The sequence below is a fragment of the Ranitomeya imitator genome, chromosome 1, assembly GCF_032444005.1.
Source record: "Ranitomeya imitator isolate aRanImi1 chromosome 1, aRanImi1.pri, whole genome shotgun sequence".
Lineage (NCBI taxonomy): Eukaryota > Metazoa > Chordata > Amphibia > Anura > Dendrobatidae > Ranitomeya > Ranitomeya imitator.
The window spans coordinates 22,582,875-22,607,765 of NC_091282.1; the positions used below are offsets into that span (position 1 = coordinate 22,582,875).

General features: G+C 47.1%; 1 protein-coding gene across 1 annotated transcript in view; it reads right to left on the bottom strand.

The window, feature by feature from the left end:
- SLC38A9 (solute carrier family 38 member 9) overlaps positions 1 to 24,891 on the bottom strand; it is a 31,810-nt gene continuing 6,919 nt past the window's right edge. The window contains exons 7-15 of the mRNA XM_069745867.1: positions 23,476 to 23,646; positions 23,285 to 23,344; positions 16,763 to 16,957; positions 16,523 to 16,630; positions 15,729 to 15,835; positions 14,227 to 14,340; positions 6,493 to 6,641; positions 4,152 to 4,241; positions 1 to 420 (exon numbers count right to left, since the gene is read on the bottom strand). Coding sequence (XP_069601968.1) covers positions 255 to 420; positions 4,152 to 4,241; positions 6,493 to 6,641; positions 14,227 to 14,340; positions 15,729 to 15,835; positions 16,523 to 16,630; positions 16,763 to 16,957; positions 23,285 to 23,344; positions 23,476 to 23,646 — 1,160 coding nt within the window. The 3' untranslated portion in view covers positions 1 to 254. The remainder of the gene's footprint in view (positions 421 to 4,151; positions 4,242 to 6,492; positions 6,642 to 14,226; positions 14,341 to 15,728; positions 15,836 to 16,522; positions 16,631 to 16,762; positions 16,958 to 23,284; positions 23,345 to 23,475; positions 23,647 to 24,891) is intronic.

The window sequence follows — 24,891 nt, forward strand, 5'->3', positions numbered from 1 at the left end:
TCAGATATATTTTTTTTTAATAAAACTGCTACTTTCATTGAGTAGAACGATAACCGCAGCACTTTGCCAAATGTGCAAAACAAACCTACAGTCCCATGTAAATGTCAAACACAATCCAGTCCTGCTGTAGTGAGTAATCCGCGTGCAGCGGCCGCGAGACCCCGAGTTTGTAGCTTCCAGTGCTGTAGTGGGGTCTCACGGAGACGGAGAAGTCATAAATACAAGTCTCCGGGCAAGAAAGTGACAAACGTTCATCACATGAAGAATTGTGCGATGAGGTTAACGACGCCGAGGACAATGATACAGATGTGTGCGATCACAGAGAACCACCTCAGCCGCTGCATGCGATATAAGGCGATCATGTGGATCAGAGAGGGGTAGACGAAGACGAAAGCAAGACCGCAGGCAGCTCCGGAGAACCTGAGGATGGAAAATCACATTATACAACGCTGAGACGGCCCAGAACGGAAATCACCAGGGTTACATCCTGTATTATACTCCAGAGCTGCACTCACTATTCTGCTGGTGCAGTCACTGTGTACATACATTACATTACTGATCCTGAGTTACCTCCTGTATTATACCCCAGAACTGCACTCACTATTCTGCTGGTGCAGTCACTGTGTACATACATTACATTACTGATCCTGAGTTACATCCTGTATTATACTCCAGAGCTGCACTCACTATTCTGCTGGTGCAGTCACTGTGTACATACATTACATTACTGATCCTGAGTTACATCCTGTATTATACCCCAGAGCTGCACTCACTATTCTGCTGGTGCAGTCACTGTGTACATACATTACATTACTGATCCTGAGTTACATCCTGTATTATACCCCAGAGCTGCACTCACTATTCTGCTGGTGCAGTCACTGTGTACATACATTACATTACTGATCCTGAGTTACCTCCTGTATTATACCCCAGAGCTGCACTCACTATTCTGCTGGTGCAGTCACTGTGTACATACATTACATTACTGATCCTGAGTTACCTCCTGTATTATACCCCAGAGCTGCACTCACTATTCTGCTGGTGCAGTCACTGTGTACATACATTACTGATCCTGAGTTACATCCTGTATTATACCCCAGAGCTGCACTCACTATTCTGCTGGTGCAGTCACTGTGTACATACATTATACTGATCCTGAGTTACATCCTGTATTATCCTCCAGAGCTGCACTCACTGTTCTGCTGGTGCAGTCACTGTGTACATACATTACTGATCCTGAGTTACATCCTGTATTATACTCCAGAGCTGCACTCACTATTCTGCTGGTGCAGTCACTGTGTACATACATTACATTACTGATCCTGAGTTACATCCTGTATTATCCTCCAGAGCTGCACTCACTATTCTGCTGGTGCAGTCACTGTGCACATACATTACATTACTGATCCTGAGTTACATCCTGTATTATACCCCAGAGCTGCACTCACTATTCTGCTGGTGCAGTCACTGTGTACATACATTAAATTACTGATCCTGAGTTACATCCTGTATTATACTCCAGAGCTGCACTCACTATTCTGCTGGTGCAGTCACTGTGTACATACATTACATTACTGATCCTGAGTTACATCCTGTAATATACCCCAGAACTGCACTCACTATTCTGCTAGTGCAGTCACTGTGTACATACATTACATTACTGATCCTGAGTTACATCCTGTATTATACCCCAGAGCTGCACTCACTATTCTGCTGGTGCCGTCACTGTGTACATACATTACATTACTGATCCTGAGTTACATCCTGTATTATACCCCAGAGCTGCACTCACTATTCTGCTGGTGCAGTCACTGTGTACATACATTACTGATCCTGAGTTACATCCTGTATTATACTCCAGAGCTGCACTCACTATTCTGCTGGTGCAGTCACTGTGTACATACATTACATTACTGATCCTGAGTTACCTCCTGTATTATACCCCAGAACTGCACTCACTATTCTGCTGGTGCAGTCACTGTGTACATACATTACATTACTGATCCTGAGTTACATCCTGTATTATACTCCAGAGCTGCACTCACTATTCTGCTGGTGCAGTCACTGTGTACATACATTACATTACTGATCCTGAGTTACATCCTGTATTATACCCCAGAGCTGCACTCACTATTCTGCTGGTGCAGTCACTGTGTACATACATTACATTACTGATCCTGAGTTACATCCTGTATTATACCCCAGAGCTGCACTCACTATTCTGCTGGTGCAGTCACTGTGTACATACATTACTGATCCTGAGTTACATCCTGTATTATACTCCAGAGCTGCACTCACTATTCTGGTGGTGCAGTCACTGTGTACATATATTACATTACTGATCCTGAGTTACATCCTGTATTATACCCCAGAGCTGCACTCACTATTCTGCTGGTGCAGTCACTGTGTACATACATTACATTACTGATCCTGAGTTACCTCCTGTATTATACCCCAGAGCTGCACTCACTATTCTGCTGGTGCAGTCACTGTGTACATACATTACATTACTGATCCTGAGTTACCTCCTGTATTATACCCCAGAGCTGCACTCACTATTCTGCTGGTGCAGTCACTGTGTACATACATTACTGATCCTGAGTTACATCCTGTATTATACCCCAGAGCTGCACTCACTATTCTGCTGGTGCAGTCACTGTGTACATACATTATACTGATCCTGAGTTACATCCTGTATTATCCTCCAGAGCTGCACTCACTGTTCTGCTGGTGCAGTCACTGTGTACATACATTACTGATCCTGAGTTACATCCTGTATTATACTCCAGAGCTGCACTCACTATTCTGCTGGTGCAGTCACTGTGTACATACATTACATTACTGATCCTGAGTTACATCCTGTATTATCCTCCAGAGCTGCACTCACTATTCTGCTGGTGCAGTCACTGTGCACATACATTACATTACTGATCCTGAGTTACATCCTGTATTATACCCCAGAGCTGCACTCACTATTCTGCTGGTGCAGTCACTGTGTACATACATTAAATTACTGATCCTGAGTTACATCCTGTATTATACTCCAGAGCTGCACTCACTATTCTGCTGGTGCAGTCACTGTGTACATACATTACATTACTGATCCTGAGTTACATCCTGTAATATACCCCAGAGCTGCACTCACTATTCTGCTGGTGCCGTCACTGTGTACATACATTACATTACTGATCCTGAGTTACATCCTGTATTATACCCCAGAGCTGCACTCACTATTCTGCTGGTGCAGTCACTGTGTACATACATTACTGATCCTGAGTTACATCCTGTATTATACTCCAGAGCTGCACTCACTATTCTGGTGGTGCAGTCACTGTGTACATATATTACATTACTGATCCTGAGTTACATCCTGTATTATACCCCAGAGCTGCACTCACTATTCTGCTGGTGCAGTCACTGTGTACATACATTACATTACTGATCCTGAGTTACCTCCTGTATTATACCCCAGAGCTGCACTCACTATTCTGCTGGTGCAGTCACTGTGTACATACATTACTGATCCTGAGTTACATCCTGTATTATACCCCAGAGCTGCACTCACTATTCTGCTGGTGCAGTCACTGTGTACATACATTATACTGATCCTGAGTTACATCCTGTATTATCCTCCAGAGCTGCACTCACTGTTCTGCTGGTGCAGTCACTGTGTACATACATTACTGATCCTGAGTTACATCCTGTATTATACTCCAGAGCTGCACTCACTATTCTGCTGGTGCAGTCACTGTGCACATACATTACATTACTGATCCTGAGTTACATCCTGTATTATCCTCCAGAGCTGCACTCACTGTTCTGCTGGTGCAGTCACTGTGTACATACATTATACTGATCCTGAGTTACATCCTGTATTATCCTCCAGAGCTGCACTCACTATTCTGCAGATACATGCATTCTTATCTTGCACTGTACTTGGTGCTTATTATTGGGGGTTAGGCCGTTGTCTTCCATCTTCTCCGCTTGCAGCAGACGCCGTATTCATATGAACTGCTATGTGATGCAAGGACATGGGGGACACAAGCCAAGGACCCCCCCTCTACGACCCCCATAGGGTTAATAAACGGCAGGTAAAATGCCAGCATGAATGGGAAATGATTGTGGCCCCCCAGACACATTGCTGCTCTTACCTGATGATGACTCCAATGTTGGGGTAGAATTTGGCCATGAGGACCCCACAGCCGACGACAACGACGTTCAGTCCCAGGACGTGGAAGATGCTGAAATATAAAAGGGGAAGACAAAGTGGAAGCCGAGATTGTTACATTGTGACATTTTTTCCCCCCACCAGATATGTAACAAAGTTTAGACACAAATGGTTCTGGTCCAACATAAAGTATCAGGTTCTGCCCCAGACGTAGACGCTGGTTAACCACTTCATGACCAGATGCTATTAAACAATATACCATCAATGAATGTTGTCACTCACTGACAGCAGCGGAGATCCTAATAAAGGGAATTCATTACAAATCTCATCCAAAATGATTACTTGCCTTATACAAGACTGGACGCCGTCCCTTTAAGTCAGGGATCTGAGACGTCAAACTCAAATGCACAGAGGCCATGATTGAAAGCTTAGACATGGTCGCGGACGACCATATTAAAAAAAAGGTCTACAAATGAGGACGTTTTTTCCTTATCAAATAGAACGATGAAACTTTTCATATGGAAACAAACTTAAAGGTTTGTTCGACGAACAAAGTACATATTAATGAAAAGATCTTAGAATAAAATATTGTAATAATATAATCTGTTATGGAAGAGCAGTAAAAAGCAGATGGCCTCCCACATAGCCCTCCATACAGTACAATGGCCCCCACATGGCCCTCCATACAGTACAATGGCCCCCACATAGCCCTCCATACAGTACAATGGCCCCCACATAGCCCTCCATACAGTACAATGGCCCCCACATAGCCCTCCATACAGTATAATGGCCCCCACATAGCCCTCCATACAGTACAATGGCCCCCACATAGCCCTCCATACAGTATAATGGCCCCCACATAGCCCTCCATACAGTATAATGGCCCCCACATAGCCCTCCATACAGTACAATGGCCCCCACATAGCCGTCCATACAGTATAATGGCCCCCACATAGCCCTCCATACAGTACAATGGCCCCCACATAGCCCTCCATACAGTATAATGGCCCCCACATAGCCCTCCATACAGTACAATGGCCCCCCACATAGCTCTCCATACAGTACAATGGCCCCCACATAGCTCTCCATACAGTACAATGGCCCCCACATAGCCCTCCATACAGTACAATGGCCCCCACATAGCCCTCCATACAGTACAATGGCCCCCACATAGCTCTCCATACAGTACAATGGCCCCCACATAGCCGTCCATACAGTATAATGGCCCCCACATAGCCCTCCATACAGTATAACGGCCCCCCATACAGTATAATGGCACCCACATAGCCCTCCATACAATATAATGCCCCCCATACAATATAATGGCTCCCCATAACCCTCCTTACAGTATAGTGGCACCCACATAGCCCTCCATACAGTATAATGTCCCCACATAGTGCTCCATACATTATAACGGCCCCACATAGCCCTCATAGAATGGTAGAGTTGGAAGGGACCTCCTGGGTCATCTGGTCCAACCCCCTGCTCAAAGCTGGATTCACTAAATCATCCCAGACAGATGTTTGTCCGGCCTCTGTTTGAAGACTTCCATTGAAGGAGAACTCACCACCTCTCGTGGCCGCCTGTTCCACTCATTGATCTCCTTCACTGTCAAAAAGTTTTTTCTAACATCTAATCTGTGTCTCCTCCCATTCAGTTTCATCCCATTGCTTCTAGTCTTTCCTTGTGCAAATGAGAATAAAGATGATTTTTCTACAATATGACATCCTTTGAGATATTTGTAGACAGCTATTAAGTCTACTCTCTCTCTCTTCTTTTTTGCAGCTAAACATTCCCAAATCCTGTAAACGTTCCTCATAGGACATGGTTTGCAGACCGGTCACCATTCTGGTCGCTCTTCTCTGAACTTGCTCCAGTCTGTTGATGTCTTTTTTAAAATGTGGTGCCCAAAACTGGACGCAGTATTCCAGATGAGGTCTGACCAAAGAGGAGTAGAGGGCAATAATGACTTCACGTGATCTAGGCTGTATGCTTCTGTTAATACATCCCAGAATTGTATTTGCCTTTTTTGCTGCTGCATCACACTGTTGACTCATGTTCAGTCTGTGATCTATTAGTATACCCAAGTCTTTTTCACATGTGCTGTTGCTCAGCCCTATTCCTCCCATTCTGTATATGCTTTTTTCATTTTTATTGCCAAGATTGCCTCCATACAGTATAATGGCCCCCACGTAGTTCCCACTGTCCCATGCCAAATATAATCACCCTGATGGCCAGATCTGTCCCATGGGCAAGCGTTTCACATGTGTGCTTTAAATAAACCATGACATTTAAAAAAAAAAACAACAAAAATAAAACCTCACCTTGGGTAAGTGTTTCCAAAAACATGTCCTAAAAGCTGCACCCTGACCAGATATCCCAGCAGCGGGTAGACGGTCATCATTTGGAAGAGTAGGAAGATTCTTGCAATGAACGACAGGACGTCGTTACTTGGAAAGTTGTCGAGAAAATTCTAGATGGGAGAAAATAAAATAAAGGAAAGATAAAAAAAAAACCTTAAAATGCAAAAGCCGCCTACTCTTTTGGCGACCCATTAAGCTCCTTGCAACACAAAGGGGTGAGGAAAGGGAAGCTCTATTTGATTAACTGCATACAGGTCCTTCTCAAAAAATTAGCATATAGTGTTAAATTTCATTATTTACCATAATGTAATGATTACAATTAAACTTTCATATATTATAGATTCATTATCCACCAACTGAAATTTGTCAGGTCTTTTATTGTTTTAATACTGATGATTTTGGCATACAACTCCTGATAACCCAAAAAACCTGTCTCAATAAATTAGCATATCAAGAAAAGGTTCTCTAAACAACCTATTACCCTAATCTTCTGAATCAACTAATTAACTCTAAACACATGCAAAAGATACCTGAGGCTTTTATAAACTCCCTGCCTGGTTCATTACTCAAAACCCCCATCATGGGTAAGACTAGCGACCTGACAGATGTCAAGAAGGCCATCATTGACACCCTCAAGCAAGAGGGTAAGACCCAGAAAGAAATTTCTCAACAAATAGGCTGTTCCCAGAGTGCTGTATCAAGGCACCTCAATGGTAAGTCTGTTGGAAGGAAACAATGTGGCAGAAAACGCTGTACAACGAGAAGAGGAGACCGGACCCTGAGGAAGATTGTGGAGAAGGACCGATTCCAGACCTTGGGGAACCTGAGGAAGCAGTGGACTGAGTCTGGTGTGGAAACATCCAGAGCCACCGTGCACAGGCGTGTGCAGGAAATGGGCTACAGGTGCCGCATTCCCCAGGTAAAGCCACTTTTGAACCATAAACAGCGGCAGAGGCGCCTGACCTGGGCTACAGAGAAGCAGCACTGGACTGTTGCTAAGTGGTCCCAAGTACTTTTTTCTGATGAAAGCAAATTTTGCATGTCATTCGGAAATCAAGGTGCCAGAGTCTGGAGGAAGACTGGGGAGAAGGAAATGCCAAAATGCCTGAAGTCCAGTGTCAAGTACCCACAGTCAGTGATGGTGTGGGGTGCCATGTCAGCTGCTGGTGTTGGTCCACTGTGTTTCATCAAGGGCAGGGTCAATGCAGCTAGCTATCAGGAGATTTTGGAGCACTTCATGCTTCCATCGGCTGAAATGCTTTATGGAGATGAAGATTTCATTTTTCAGCACGACCTGGCACCTGCTCACAGTGCCAAAACCACTGGTAAATGGTTTACTGACCATGGTATTACTGTGCTCAATTGGCCTGCCAACTCTCCTGACCTGAACCCCATAGAGAATCTGTGGGATATTGTGAAGAGAAAGTTGAGAGACGCAAGACCCAACACTCTGGATGAGCTTAAGGCCGCTATTGAAGCATCCTGGGCCTCCATAACATCTCAGCAGTGTCACAGGCTGATTGCCTCCATGCCACGCCGCATTGAAGCAGTCATTTCTGCCAAAGGATTCCCGACCAAGTATTGAGTACATAACTGAACATTATTATTTGTTGGTTTTTTTGTTTGTTATTAACCCCTTCCCGACCTTTGACGCCACGTAGGCGTCATGAAAGTCGGTGCCAATCCGACCCATGACGCCTATGCGGCGTCATGGAAAGATCGCGTCCCTGCAGATCGGGTGAAAGGGTTAACTCCCATTTCACCCGATCTGCAGGGACAGGGGGAGTGGTAGTTTAGCCCAGGGGGGGTGGCTTCACCCCCTCGTGGCTACGATCGCTCTGATTGGCTGTTGAAAGTGAAACTGCCAATCAGAGCGATTTGTAATATTTCACCCATTATAACGGGTGAAATATTACAATCCAGCCATGGCCGATGCTGAAATATCATCGGCCATGGCTGGAAATACTAGTGTGCCCCCACCCCACCCCTCCGATCGCCCCCCCACCCCCCCCCCGATCTGGCCGGTACACTGCTCCGGCTCCCCTCCGCCCTGTGCTCCGCTCCCCCCCGTACTCGTGTCCGCTCCCCCCGTGCTCCAATCACCCCCCCGTGCTCCAATCACCCCCCCTGCACTCCGATCCACCCCCCCCCGTGCTCCGTTCCACCCCCCCGTGCTCCGTTCCAGCCCCCCCGTGCTCCGTTCCACCCCTCCCGCGCTCCGATTCCCCCCCCCGTGCTCCGATCCCCCCCCCCCGTGGTCCCCCCCCACCCTATCATACTTACCGATCCAGCCGTGGTCCCGTCCGTCTTCTCCCGGGCGCCGCCATCTTCCAAAATGGCGGGCGCATGTGCAGTGCGCCCGCCGAATCTGCCGGCCGGCAGATTCGTTCCAAAGTGCATTTTGATCACTGAGATATAATCTATCTCAGTGATCAAAATAAAAAAAATAATAAATGACCCCCCCCCCTTTGTCACCCCCATAGGTAGGGACAATAAAAAAATAAAGAAATTTTTTTTTTTCCACTAATGTTAGAATAGGGTTAGGGGTAGGGTTAGGGTTAGGGGTAGGGGTAGGGTTAGGGGTAGGGTTAGGGGTAGGGGTAGGGGTAGGGTTAGGGGTAGGGGTAGGGGTAGGGTTAGGGTTAGGGGTAGGGGTAGGGGTAGGGTTAGGGGTAGGGTTAGGGGTAGGGGTAGGGGTAGGGTTAGGGGTAGGGGTAGGGGTAGGGTTAGGGTTAGGGTTAGGGGTAGGGTTAGGGGTAGGGTTAGGGGTAGGGGTAGGGGTAGGGGTAGGGTTAGGGGTAGGGGTAGGGTTAGGGTTAGGGGTAGGGGTAGGGTTAGGGTTAGGGGTAGGGGTAGGGTTAGGGGTAGGGTTAGGGCTAGGGTTAGGGTTAGGAATGTGCACACGTATTCTGGTCCTCTGCGGATTTTTCCGCTGCGGATTTGATAAATCCGCAGTGCTAAACCGCTGCGGATTTACCGCGTTTTTTTCTGCGCATTTCACTGCGGTTTTACAATTGCGATTTTCTATTGGAGCAGTTGTAAAACCGCTGCGGAATCCGCACAAAGAAGTGACATGCTGCGGAATGTAAACCGCTGCATTTCCGTGCAGTTTTTCCGCAGCATGTGTACAGCGATTTTTGTTTCCCATAGGTTTACATTGAACTGTACACTCATGGGAAACTGCTGCGGATCCGCAGCGTTTTCCGCAGCGTGTGCACATACCTTTAGAATTAGGCTATGTGCACACGGTGCGGATTTGGCTGCGGATTCGCAGCAGTGTTCCATCAGGTTTACAGTACCATGTAAACATATGAAAAACCAAATCCGCTGTGCCCGTGATGCGGAAAATACCGCGCGGGAACGCTGCGTTGTATTTTCCGCAGCATGTGAATTCTTTGTGCGGATTCCGCAGCGTTTTACACCTGTTCCTCAATAGGAATCCGCAGGTGAAATCCGCACAAAAAACACTGGAAATCCGCGGAAAATCCGCAGGTAAAACACAGTGCCTTTTACCCGCAGATTTTTCAAAAATGGTGCGGAAATATCTCACACGAATCCGCAACGTGGGCACATAGCCTTAGGGTTAGGGTTGGAATTAGTGTTGTGGTTAGGGGTGTGTTGGGGTTAGGGTTGTGATTAGGATTATGGCTACAGTTGGGATTAGGGTTAGGGGTGTGTTGGGGTTAGTGTTGGAGTTAGAATTGAGGGGTTACCACTGTTTAGGCACATCAGGGGTCTCCAAACGCAACATGGCGCCACCATTGATTCCAGCCAATCTCGTATTCAAAAATTCAAATGGTGCTCCCTCACTTCCGAGCCCCGACGTGCGCCCAAACAGTGGTTTACCCCCACATATGGGGTACCAGCATACTCAGGACAAACTGCGCAACAATTACTGGGGTCCAATTTCTCCTGTTACCCTTGTGAATCTAAAAAAATGCTTGCTAAAACATAATTTTTGAGGAAAGAAAAATGATTTTTTATTTTCACGGCTCTGTGTTGTAAACGTCTGTGAAGCACTTGGGGGTTCAAAGTGCTCACCACATATCTAGATAAGTTCCTTGGGGGGTCTAGTTTCCAAAATGGGGTCACTTGTGGGGGGTTTCTACTGTTTAGGCACACCAGGGGCTCTGCAAACGCAACGTGACGCCCGCAGACCATTCCATCAAAGTCTGCATTTCAAAAGTCACTACTTCCCTTCTGAGCCCCGACGTGTGCCCAAACAGTGGTTTACCCCCACATATGGGGTATCAGCGTACTCAGGAGAAACTGGACAACAACTTTTGGGGTCCAATTTCTCCTGTAACCCTTGGGAAAATAAAAAATTCTGGGCTAAATAATTATTTTTGAGGAAAGAAAACGTATTTATTATTTTCACGGCTCTGCATTATAAACTTCTATGAAGCACTTGGGGGTTCAAAGTGCTCACCACACATCTAGATAAGTTCCTTTCAGGGTCTAGTTTCCAAAATGGGGTCACTTGTGGGGGGTTTCTACTGTTTAGGCACATCAGGGGCTCTGCAAACGCAACGTGACGCCCGCAGAGCATTCCATCAAAGTCTGCATTTCAAAACGTCACTACTTCAATTCCAAGCCCCGGCATGTGCCCAAACAGTAGTTTACCCCCACATATGGGGTATCACCGTACTCAGGAGAAACTGGACAACAAATATTGGGGTCAAATTTCTCCTGTTACCCTTGGGAAAATTAAAAAACTCTGGGCTAAATAATTATTTTTGAGGAAAGAAAACGTATTTATTATTTTCACGGCTCTGCATTATAAACTTCTATGAAGCACTTGGGGGTTCAAAGTGCTCACCACACATCTAGATAAGTTCCTTTGGGGGTCTAGTTTCCAAAATGGGGTCACTTGTGGGGGGTTTCTACTGTTAAGCCACATCAGGGGCTCTGCAAACGCAACGTGACGCCCACAGAGCATTCCATCAAAGTCTGCATTTCAAAACGTCACTACTTCACTTCCGAGCCCCGGCATGTGCCCAAACAGTGATTTACCCCCACATATGGGGTATCCGCGTACTCAGGAGAAACTGGACAACAACTTTTGGGGTCAAATTTCTCCTGTTACCCTTGGGAAAATAAAAAATTGCAGGCTAAAAGATCATTTTTGAGAAAATAATTTTTTTTTTTTTTTTCATGGCTCTGCGTTATAAACTTCTGTGAAGCACTTGGGGGTTCAAAGTCCTCACCACACATCTAGATTAGTTCCTTTGGGGGTCTAGTTTCTAAAATGGTGTCATTTCTGGGGGATCTCCAATGTTTAGGCACACAGGGGCTCTCCAAACGTGACATGGTGTCCGCTAATGATTGGAGCTAATTTTCCATTTAAAAAGCCAAATGGCGTGCCATCCCTTCCGAGCCCTGCCGTGCGCCCAAACAGTGGTTTACCCCCACATATGGGGTATCAGCGTACTCAGGACAAACTGGACAACAATATTTGGGGTCCAATTTCTCCTATTATCCTTGGCAAAATAGGAAATTCCAGGCTAAAAAATCATTTTTGAGGAAAGAAAAATTATTTTTTATTTTCATGGCTCTGCGTTATAAACTTCTGTGAAGCACCTGGGGGTTTAAAGTGCTCAATATGCATCTAGATAAGTTCCTTGGGGGGTCTAGTTTCCAAAATGGGGTCACTTGTGCGGGAGCTCCAATGTTTAGGCACACAGGGGCTCTCCAAACGCGACATGGTGTCCGCTAACAATTGGAGCTAATTTTCCATTCAAAAAGTCAAATGGCGCGCCTTCTCTTCCGAGCCCTGCCGAGTGCCCAAACAGTGGTTTACCCCCACATATGAGGTATCGGCGTACTCAGGAGAAATTGCCCAACAAATTTTATGATCCATTTTATCCTACTGCCCATGTGAAAATGAAAAAATTGAGGCGAAAAGAATTTTTTTGTGAAAAAAAAGTACTTTTTCATTTTTACAGATCAATTTGTGAAGCACCTGAGGGTTTAAAGTGCTCACTAGGCATCTAAATTAGTTCCTTGGGGGGTCTAGTTTCCAAAATGGGGTCACTTGTGGGGGAGCGCCAATGTTTAGGCACACAGGAGCTATCCAAACGCGACATGGTGTCCGCTAACGATGGAAATAATTTTTCATTCAAAAAGTCAAATGGCGCTCCTTCCCTTCCGAGCCTTACCATGTGCCCAAACAGTGGTTTACCTCCACATGTGAGGTATTGGTGTACTCAGGAGAAATTGCCCAACACATTTTAGGATCCATTTTATCCTGTTGCCCATGTGAAAATGAAAAAATTGAGGCTAAAAGAATTTTTTTGTGAAAAAAAAGTACTTTTTCATTTTTACGGATCAATTTGTGAAGCACCTGGGGGTTCAAAGTGCTCACTATGCATCTAGATAAGTTCCTTGGGGCGTCTAGTTTCCAAAATGGGGTCACTTGTGGGGGAGCTCCAATTTTTAGGCACACGGGGGCTCTCCAAACGTGACATGGTGTCCGCTAAAGAGTGGAGCCAATTTTTGATTCAAAAAGTCAAATGGCGCTCCTTCCCTTCCAAGCCCTGCCGTGCGCCAAAACAGTGGTTTACCCCCACATATGAGGTATCAGCGTACTCAGGACAAATTGGACAACAACTTTCGTGGTTCAGTTTCTCCTTTTACCATTGGGAAAATAAAAAAATTGTTGCTAAAAGATAATTTTTGTGACTAAAAAGTTAAATGTTCATTTTTTCCTTCCATGTTGCTTCTGCTGCTGTGAAGCACCTGAAGGGTTAATAAACTTCTTGAATGTGGTTTTGAGTACCTTGAGGGGTGCAGTTTTTAGAATGGTGTCACTTTTGGGTATTTTCAGCCATATAGACCCCTCAAACTGACTTCAAATGTGAGGTGGTCCCTAAAAAAAATGGTTTTGTAAATTTCGTTGTAAAAATGACAAATCGCTGGTCGAATTTTAACCCTTATAACTTCCTAACAAAAAAAAATTTTGTTTCCAAAATTGTGCTGATGTAAAGTAAACATGTGGGAAATGTTATTTATTAACTATTTTGTGTCACATATCTCTCTGGTTTAACAGAATAAAAATTCAAAATGTGAAAATTGCGAAATTTTCAAAATTTTCGCCAAATTTCCGTGTTTATCACAAATAAATGCAGAATTTATTGACCTAAATTTACCACTAACATGAAGCCCAATATGTCACGAAAAAACAATCTCAGAACCGCTAGGATCCGTTGAAGCGTTCCTGAGTTATTACCTCATAAAGGGACACTGGTCAGAATTGCAAAAAACGGCAAGGTCTTTAAGGTCAAAATAGGCTGGGTCTTGAAGGGGTTAAAAAACACTTTTATTTGATTGGATGGGTGAAATATGCTAATTTATTGAGACAGGTTTTTTGGGTTATCAGGAGTTGTATGCCAAAATCATCAGTATTAAAACAATAAAAGACCTGACAAATTTCAGTTGGTGGATAATGAATCTATAATATATGAAAGTTTAATTGTAATCATTACATTATGGTAAATAATGAAATTTAACACTATATGCTAATTTTTTGAGAAGGACCTGTAGATGCCGCAGTTGCAGCATCTGAGTGGTAAATAGCCGGGCTTGGTGATATTTCCATTCCTGGCTGTTTATGCAGCACACAGAGAATTTCTGGAAGGGGCAAATTTCTTTATATAAAACTGCAAAATGTAAATCTGACATAAGATAGCTACTCACTTGCTGGATGCAATCCTTGGTCAAAGGTGGAGACGGGAACAAGCCGAACACCATCACCCCAACGTACATGTATGTTAATCCGACAAGCAGATAAGCCACCGAGAGGTCTCTGACCTGTAAGGACAAACGTGACATAAACAACCCAGAGCCTGAGCAGCTCCCGGTGACCATCCCGTGTGAGGAGCAGAGATTATGCTTCTCTTCCTGTTCTCATCGGGGAAGGTCTCTGCATTCAACCCTCACCATATAGGAGATGTAAAAAGTCGCCCTCTCAATGACTGAAACGATCAGAAAAATGTACGGGATCGGCAAAGAGCGCCATCGATGAGCGTGAATTTAACAGATTCCAGGTAGCATTTGGTGATGGGGCCACAGGGTGCTGGATGTACCCAGGGATGGGGGGGGAATGGACCCTGACCACTGGGTGCTGGATGGACCCAGGGATGGACACAGACCACTGGGTGCTGGATGTACCAGGAATGGAGGGATAAACCCAGACCACAGGGTGCTGGATGGACCCAGGGATGGACACAGACCACTGGATGCTGGATGTACCAGGGATGGAGGGATAAACCCAGACCAGAGGGTGCTGGATGGACCCAGGGATGGACACAGACCACTGGGTGCTGGATGTACCAGGGATGTAGGGATGAACCCAGACCACTGGGTGCTGGATGGACCCAGGGATGGACACAGACCACTGGGTGCTGGATGTACCAGGGATGAAGGGATGAACCCAGACCACCGGAAGCTGGATGGACCCAGGGATGGAGGGATGAACCCAGACCACCAGGTGCTGGATGGACCCAAGGATGGAGGGATGAACCCAGACCACTGGGTGCTGGATGGACCCAGGGATGGAGGGATGAACCCAGACCATTGGGTGCTGGATGGACCCAGGGATGGACACAGACCACTGGGTGCTGGATGTACCAGGGATGAACCCAGACCACCGGGTGCTGGATGGACCCAGGGATGGACTCAGACCACTGGGTGCTGGATGAAGCAGGGATGGAGGGATGAATCCAAACCACCGGGTGCTGGATGGACCCAGGGATGAACCCAGACCACTGGGTGCTGGATGAAGCAGGGATGGAGGGATGAATCCAAACCACCGGGTGCTGGATGGACCCAGGCTTGGAGGCATGAACCCAGACCACTGGGTGCTGGATGGACCCAGGGATGGACACAGACCACTGGATGCTGGATGTACCAGGGATGGAGGGATGAACCCAGACCACCGGGTGCTGGATGGACCCAGGGATGGGGGGGTGGACCCTGACCACTGGACGGACGCCGACCACTGGGTGCTGGATGAACCCGGGGATGGACCCTGACCACTGGGTGCTGGATGGACCCAGGGATGGGAGGATGGACCCTGACCACTGGGTGCTGGATGGATCCAGGGATGGGAGGATGGACCCTGACCACTGGGTGCTGGATGGTTCCAATTTTGGCGTAACATATAAATGAATATTGCCCCAGGTAAGTGTTAGACTTACGTTATTCTCAGGCTTCCGGTTGTTCTTCAGCAGAGTAATGATGCAGTTATGAATGAAGAACGCGAGAGTGAGGATTCCCGTCAGCTGAGGGAAGGAAAATCTGAACTCTGGAAAACACAAGGATTAATCAAAAATTACTACATTGACTTCCCTGTCCTAACATCTGGAGAACATGGGGTAATGCTTAGGAATTACATGGTCTCGCCTAGGAGCTTGGTCTTTGGCTGCAGCACCTGGAGACATCATTGACCTGGATGTGCTCTGTAACCGGTCATGTACCCGAGGAGCAGCGTCTGTCCCGTGTGCTGGACGTTCAGTGCGGCCGTGCATTATGTGTGTGTATGGTGAGAGCTGGTCAGCTTATAGGACTGGCCTCAGTCATCGTAGCCGCATGCTCCTCATCTGAGTTTCTAAAAAGTCTGTTCTCTCTGTAACGCAGCAGCGCTTCAGAGTAAATCTCGCCCAGCTGCACCAGCCATGGAGCGATTTGTGGTGTTCGGGCTTCAGGGTCCTGCAGACTAAAGCCCCATACACATTAGACTCATGTCAGCTGAAGCCGCTGGTATCCCTGGGCTCGGCCAACACTACCGTGACTGGGGGCCCTGCACAGTGGATTCTCGGGGGAGTTAAGGATCTGGTGTGCCAACTTTTGGACTGCTGATCCTTAAATTGTCCTGGTGATCAGACGCCAGAGAAAACAAGAGCGCTCGTCTGAAACGATCATCAGACGGGCTTAAAAACACTATTCAGAAATGTGGGTTAATAATCAGCATAATAACATTTCACATTCTTACCTGGAACAAAATATTCTTGTACATCATCCCAGTGGAACTCAAAATGAAACCCAATGCGGAAGGCTTTATAGGTCACGAGAGACACCAGGTAGAGGACGGACGCCGTGCCTGAAAACAGAGCAAAACCCGTAACACCGCCATCAGGATCTACTCTCCGCTACATCCCTGCATTTTGTCAGGGTTTTTTTTTTTCTCTAGTAGATTGTTATTACGTGATAACACCACGTGAAGATCACGTACCCAAGACATTGAATTTAGCAAAAAACGATGGCGAGCGGAAGTTCAGGAGCGGCAGGAGAACGACGATCAGATAGAGAGGGACGGTGCCCGTCTTACTCCACCAGTCTTCAAACTGCTGAAACCCCGTCCCATTGCCAGTGGTCGTGTCCACGGTCGTGTTAGACGGGGTACCGTCTCCAGTGTTCGGACAGATAACTAAAAATGGAAAACATTAAGGTAATGAATAAAAAAAAATATAGTTCTTACCGATAACGGTATTTCTCTGAGCCCATGACGGCACCACGGAGAGAGGGGATCCGCCCACCAAGGACAGGAAACCTACGGATAAAAAGGCGGTACCACTCTCCTGCATCAGTTTGTTTACATAGATAACGATGGGAGACTACTAAGACATTTGTAAAATTTTTAACTGTTTAGCATAACAAGATACCGCGTGACTATAAAAGGACTATGGCACTATTTCAATGTGTGCACCCATAAGTGAAGGGAGGGAATGTACGGGTGCCGTCATGGGCTCAGAGAAATACCGTTATCGGTAAGAACTAGATTTTTCTCTGATCGCCCATGACGGCACCACGGAGAGAATTGCATAGATAGTACATTCAGGGGGGGACCACCGCCTCCAGAACCCTTTTACCAAAAGTAAGGTCTGAAGAGGAGATTAGTTCCAATCTATAGTGCCTATAGAATGTGGATGGTGAAGACCAGGTAGCAGCTCTACATATCTGGTCTATGGAAGCTCCGGCCTTCTCCGCCCAGGAAGTTGCCACTGCCCTCGTTGAGTGAGCCTTAACCTCCCCGGGAACGGGCATCCCACTTGCTGAATATGATAGACTGATGGCGTCTGTGATCCATCTTGCTATGGTGGCTTTAGATGCTTTTTTCCCCTTCCGGGGACCCTGGAAACACACAAACAGAGAGGAATCCTCCCTACTCTCTCTAGTGACTTCTAGGTAATGTAAGAGACATCTTCTTACATCTAGAGTATGTAGTGTTTGTTTCTCCTTGTTCTTAGGGTTGGGGCAGAAGGAGGGGAGAGATATCTCTTGAGACCTGTGAAATTTTGAAGCCACTTTCGGGAGATATGCTGGGTCTGTTTTTAGGACAACCCTATCCTCTAGAAATTGTGTGTGAGGAGGGTTGGCTGAAAGAGCCTGTAAGTCGCTGACCCTACGGGCAGAAGTGAGGGCGACTAATAGAGCTGTTTTGAGGGATAGTGTTTTTATTGTAGATTCATGTAATGGTTCGAATGGAGGACTGGTCAGGGCTTTAAGGACCAAGTTTAAGTCCCATTGAGGAACCACTTTTACTGGCAGGGGCCTTGATCTTCCTGCTGCTCTAATGAATCTAGAGACCCACCTATTTGAAGCTAGGTCAAAATTAAATAGGGCTCCTAATGCTGCCACGTGAACTTTAAGGGTACTGGTGGCTAAACCCATATCCAACCCGTTTTGTAGGAACTCTAATATGGAATTGATGGGAATCTCTTTCCCTATTTTTGCACCTGAAAAGGACAGAAACTTTTTCCATATTTTGCCGTACTGTTTTGTTGTAACCGGCTTCCTACTTTTTAATAGAGTTGAGATTAACCCCGAAGAAAACCCTCTGCTTTCTAATATTTTCCTCTCAAGAGCCAGGCTGTCAAGTGCAAGTTCTTTACTTGTGGATGACAGATTGGGCCCTGTGACAACAGATCCTGGAGGTCTGGTAATACCCAAGGGTCGGATATTGACATTTTCCTCATCCATGAGAACCAAGGTCTCTTCGGCCAGAATGGGGCAATAAGAATGACCAGCGCCCCGTCCTCCCGAATCTTCCTCAGCACTGCTGGAATCAGAATGAGGGGAGGAAAGGCATAGACCAGATGGTGACCCCAAGGAATCAGGAACGCGTCCACAGCTACCGGGTTCCCCAGGGGAGATAGGGAGCAAAAGGAGGCTACTTTTTTGTTTAAATGGCTCGCGAAGAGATCTATTTTGGGAACACCCCATTTTTGTGTGATCTGGGTAAATATCTCTGGATTTAGTTCCCATTCCCCCTGTTTTAGGCTGGATCGACTGAGGAAGTCTGCCTTGTAATTGTCTACCCCCTTTATGTGTAGGCTTGTCAGGGATAGAAAGTTGCTCTCGGCTAATTGAAGGATCGAGTTGGTCACTTCCATTAGGCTTTTGGAACGGGTACCCCCCTGATGGTTTATGTAGGACACTACCACCCGATTGTCCGACATCACCCTTACATGGTGAGATTGAAGGACTCCCGAGAATTCCTGAAGGGCAAATTTTACAGCCAGGAGTTCCTTCATATTGGAGGAATTGTTTGCAAGGGAAGGAGACCAAATGCCCTGAGCTACCAAGTCGCCCAGATGAGCTCCCCACCCTGAGGGGCTTGCGTCCGTGGTTAGGACCTTTGATATCGGGATTACCCATGGGACTCCCTGGGAAAGATTTTCCTGCAACGTCCACCAAATCAGAGAGTGATTGGTGCGAGGAGATAATGTTAACCGCCCGTCTAAATGCTCTCCTAGGAGGATTTGCTCTGAAAGTAGCTGCCATTGGAGATCTCTTGAGTGTAGTTGGGCCCACTGGACCGCAGGAATGCAAGAGGTCATAGAGCCTAACAGGGACATGCCCTGACGGAGAGTTATAGAGGGGAGAGATTGTACTCTTAACGTTAAGCTCATTATCTTTTGTATTTTGCTCTCTGGGAGCCGGCATTCCATTTTCCTGGAGTCTAGAGTGAGACCTAGGTACTCCTGAACCTGAGAAGGCACCAATCTGGATTTCTCTAGGTTTATTAGCCAGCCCAGGTCTTTTAGAGAATGAATCACTAAATCTAGCCGATTCATACAATGTTGCGGGGAGGAGCCTATCACCAGGAAGTCGTCCAAATATGGTACGATCAGGGTGTTTTCTTCCCTGAGGTGAGCCATTACCTCCACGACCAGCTTTGTAAAGACCCTTGGAGCTATTGCTAGGCCAAATGGTAGGGCTGTGAATTGGAAGTGGCTTAGGACTCCCTTGATGTGGATTGCCATTCTGAGGAATCTTTGGTGATCCTTGTGTATTGGGACGTGATAATACGCGTCCTTCAGGTCCAGGACCACCATGAAGCATTGAGGAAACAGCATTTTGATTGATGATTTTATCGTTTCCATCTTGAATGCCTGAACCTCTAGGTAATTGTTTAGGTTCCTCAAATTGATAATAGTCCTGAAGGAACCGTCCGGTTTCTTTCTCAGGAACAGAGGGGAATAGTACCCTTGCCCTCTTTCTTGAGGGGGAACTTCCAGGAGTACTCCTTTTTTTACTAACCCCACAATCTCGTTCTCTAGTGTTAACTGCTCTTCTGCCGAGGATCTTGTAGATGTTATCCCGAAAGAGGGACGAGGGCACCTCTTGAATGTTAATCTCAGTCCTGATTTTATGATGTTTAAGATCCATTGACTGGAGGTAATCTTTTCCCAGGCTGGGAGAAAGAGAGATAATCTCCCCCCCACCTGGGGCGAACCTTCATTGTGGAGGTTTCTTGCTGTCATTGAGGTTTTTGTTGAAGATAAACCCTTTATTCTTGTTCTTCTTATCTTCCCACTTCCCCTGGCCTCTCCCTGGGTTCTTACGGAAAAACCTCTTGTTCCGAAAGGGCTTCCTATAAGAGGGGAGACCCAGAGAGGGGAAGGACTTTTTCTTGTCCCCTGCTTTCTCCAGGATGTCATCTAGAGTCGACCCGAACAGAAACTCTCCTTCGCAAGGGATGGTACACAGTTTTGTTTTCGTCTGCAGGTCACCTGGCCAATTCTTAAGCCAGAGGGCGCGCCTAGCCGCATTAGCAAACACTGCTGCTCTGGCGGACAGCCTGATGGAGTCGGCCGAGGCGTCAGCTAGGAAAGCCGCGGCCCCTCTCATTACGGGTAATGTGTTCAGAATTGAGTCCCGGGAAGTTTTCCCCTTTAATTGACTCTCTAGTTGGTTTAGCCAGATCATCAGCGAGCGAGAAGTGCATGCTGCTGCAACTGCCGGCTTCAGGCCTCCTCCTGCTGCCTCCCAGGACCCCTTGAGAAAGGCATCTGCCTTCTTGTCCATGGGGTCTTTTAGAACCCCCATGTCCTCAAACGGGAGGGCGAATTTCTTTGAGGCTTTAGCAATTGCTACATCTAATTTGGGGGCCTTCTCCCAAAAGGAGCACGATTCCTCCTCAAAGGGATATTTCCTTTTTGGCGTTAAGAGAGTCTTCCTCATGGGCTTCTTCCATTCCTTCTTAATCAAGGCCGCAATTGCTTCATTAAGCGGAAAAGCTCTTCTCTTTTTCTGTTCTAGGCCCCCAAACATGATGTCTTGTACTGTTTTTTTAGGATGGGAGTCTACCAACCCCATGGTACTTCTCACCGCCTTTATGAGGCCATCAGTATCCTCTAAAGGGAAACAGTTATGTCCCCTGAGGAACAAGTAGATGATGCAGATGAGTCGGAGGAGACGGAAGACATTGAACTCTCACTATCACTTTCGGATTTTGAGACTGGAGATGGGGACCTGTTTTTGGTCTTTCTCCTTTTTTTTCCACTTTTTAGTGACCTAAAGGTGTCCTCTACTTGCTCCTTAATTAGGCTTTTAAGATCTGTTGCAAACCCTGGAAGGTTTTCAGATACAGTCTGCTGAATGCAAGTATTGCATAGTCTCTTATCCCATGTAGGTGGAAGATCCTCTCCACAGATGGCGCAACTTTTATGCTTAGTTTTAGCTACGCTTTTCCTCCCCTAAAAAGAGACAAATAACACTCTTACTGTCTCTGACATTCACGAAGATCCACTTACCACGTCCAGGACCCATAAATACCGGTTGGGGGTTCTCTGCCTCTGGCTTTCTCCCCGACGCCGTACTGGACTCCTTACTGTGTTGAGACCTTTGGCGTTCCTTGCTGGTGTCCTGGTGCCCTTTCTGCTGTCGCCTTTTTTGCTGCTGCTGCTGTGGCGATGCTGCAGGTGGAGGTGATTCGGGCAAAGGTGATGCTGGGTCGCTCATACTGCTGCTGGTCTGCGGATGCTGCCTCGAGCTTGGCTTAGCTGGCGCTCCTATTCTCTTGAGGCTCCTGCTTATTACTGCAGAGCCACTGGGAGGATATGGATTCTGCTATTTGAATCCTCACGCCGCTCCCCCCCCCACCTGCGCAGTAGCGACCGCCGAACGCCGGCGCCTGCGCATTAATCTTACATGGTGCCAAGACGCTCTAACAGCCGACCCACCGGCGCCTGCGCAGACCGCGCCAAGCGCCCGGCCGGAAGTCCCGCCGGCGCCTGCGCAGAGCGCACCAGGCGCCCGGCCGGAAGACACTCCGGCGCCTGCGCAAAGCACACCAAGCGCCCGGCCGGAAGTCCCGCCGGCGCCTGCGCAGAGCGCACCAGGCGCCCGGCCGGAAGACACGCCGGCGCCTGCGCAAAGCACACCAAGCGCCCGGCCAGAAGGCCCGCCAGCCAGGGAAACACGCCGGCGCCTGCATGAAGCGCCCGGCACATACCGGCGCACGAGCGCACCGCGAGACCAGCCCCCCCACGGGAAGAAGAATGGCGCTGCTGACCGGCGCCCCCGGTCCTATGCAGACCCTGTAGCGCTTCTCTGCACGCCCGGTGGCTGTGCAGCGTGCAGACTTATGCTTGTTTTAGGGAGGGTCGCGCTGCACCTCCCGCAACCACAGAGGGACCCCCCTGGATGTTGCCGCTGCTGCATCTTACCTGGGGAGGTGACCGCGAACTCCTTGTCACCTCCCCCGCACACCCTGTCGGCTCACTGGCTCCCAGCGGTGGCGCTTCGGGTCACCACCCTAGCCGAGGCAGAGGGACCCCAGCTGCCTGAATCGGACTGGTTGGCCCCGGAATTCCAACGACGACTGGTAAGTCCGTAGGTCTCCCATCAAGGACAGGAAACCAACTGATGCAGGAGAGTGGTACCGCCTTTTTATCCGTAGGTTTCCTGTCCTTGGTGGGCGGATCCCCTCTCTCCGTGGTGCCGTCATGGGCGATCAGAGAAATAATATATATTGTTCTATATACATTTTATGTAATATATATATATAAATGGTTTAATTTCTCTGAATTTAATATTTATTTTTTTAATTCTTTGTGTGTATATATAAAACAATATACAGAGACATGTAAAAGATTGCGCACCCCTGGTCAAAATTACTGTCATTGTGACACATTTACTTTGCGTTTTAGGCAATAAAAAAATTGAAGAAAATGAAAAAAAATTGTTAAACTGCTAAAACCTCACGGCTACTATTAATAAGGAGCAAAAGGATATCCTTTCGGAAAGAATTAAGCGTGTGGTGGTCTCTTAGAAAGTTTCGAGGCAGCTAGTGGACTTCATCGCGAGTCCTGGGTATGAAGCGTCATCTTACACCCGATCATTCATTCTGTAGATGTTAGTAATCCTATCTATGAAGAATACATATTTTTGTATATGTGGATGTGCCCCTGCCCTACACAGCTGCACCGTCCTCTCTCTTCGCTGAGACACATCAGCTTCTTCCTACCTTTGTCGCTCCCGTTCGTGCTCAGCACGATTTCTGTAACATTGATGTGATGGACATAATCTAAAAAGACACAATATACAAGTATAAATCTCCATCCGTGCGGCAATAAAAGGCCGACCTCAGCGATGTGAAGCCCCGCCAACGTCCCGCACCGCCGACGTCCCGCACCACCGACCGCTGTTTGTACTTACTATAAATAAATTTTCCTGTGTTAAAAAAAAAGTTGGACATCAGCACCCAATATACGATCATCGCTCCAACTAACGACACCAAAGAGAAGAGGAGGCTGGACCAACGGCCAAAGGAGCCAAAATAATACTGACAAACATCTGGGAACTCCCAGTGCGAGGTGTCCACGGAGGCTGCAAGACAGAAGAAGAAACCATAACGCAGCCATTCATTCCTGGCTCAGGGTCTGTGCACATTGTGACAGGTCATGGGGCCTCATACACATGCAGACATCTGCAAGCTACGAGCCGGGGAGCCGTTACATTACTTATCTACAGATCCAGAGCTGCGCTCACTATTCATTCACACATGCCTGTTGTCGAAATTAACCACAATGTTCCCTTTAGTTTTTCTTCCTCCCCTTCTTCCAGTAGTCATCACATTTTCATTTATCCATCAACATCGCCATGTGAGGGCTTTTTTTGAAGAACATGTTTGGTTTGTTGTTTTTTTTTTTGCAGCGTTCATTAAATGGTAAAAATGGCATGGTAATAGGATTCTCGTGTCCCCATTTTGATTTGTGACCCCCTGGTAGAGGACCCGAGAATGAGAAAGGACAACAAAGACCACTTATACTCACCTACTCCTGGTGCGGTCCCTGCAGGTCCCCGGCTCCCTGGCGCCCCAGCTTCTTCCTGTAGTGAGCAGTCACATGGTACCGCTCATTACAGTAATGAATATGCGGCTCAATACAGGAAGAAGCTGCGGCGCCGGGGAAGCAGGGACTGCACCGCGCCAGGAGCAGGTGAGTATAACGGAGCGCAGCACGATATTCACCTGCTCCCTGTTCCGACGCCGCTCCATCTTCAGCGTCTTTTGCAGTGACGCTCAGGTCAGAGGGCGCGGTGACGTAGTTAGTGCGCGCCCTCTGCCTGACCGTCAGTACAGAAGATGATGAAGATGGAGCGGAGCCGGAACGAAGTCAGGTGAATATTGAAAGTGGCGGGGCATCTTATGGGGCCATAACGTTTGTGCAGCACTATATGGGGCAAGTGTCTGTATGGAGCATCTTATGGGGCCATAATTAATGTTTGTGGAGCACTATATGGGGCAAATGTGTCTATGGAGCATCTTATGGGGCCATTATTAACCTTTATGCAGGATTATATGGGGCATATTTTAATATGGAGCATCTAATGGGTCCCATCATAAAATTTATGGAGCATTATATGGGGCTCCTGATTCAATATGGATATTCAAAAACACTTAACCTACTGATGTCTCAATTAATTTTTACTTTTATTGGTATCTATTTTTACTTTTGACATTTACCGGAACCTGCTGCATTTTCCACCTTAGGCTTTTACTCCAGTTATTAAGTTTTCCCAGTCTTTTGTGGCAAAATTAGGGGGGTGGGGGGGGGATTGGCTTGTACTCGA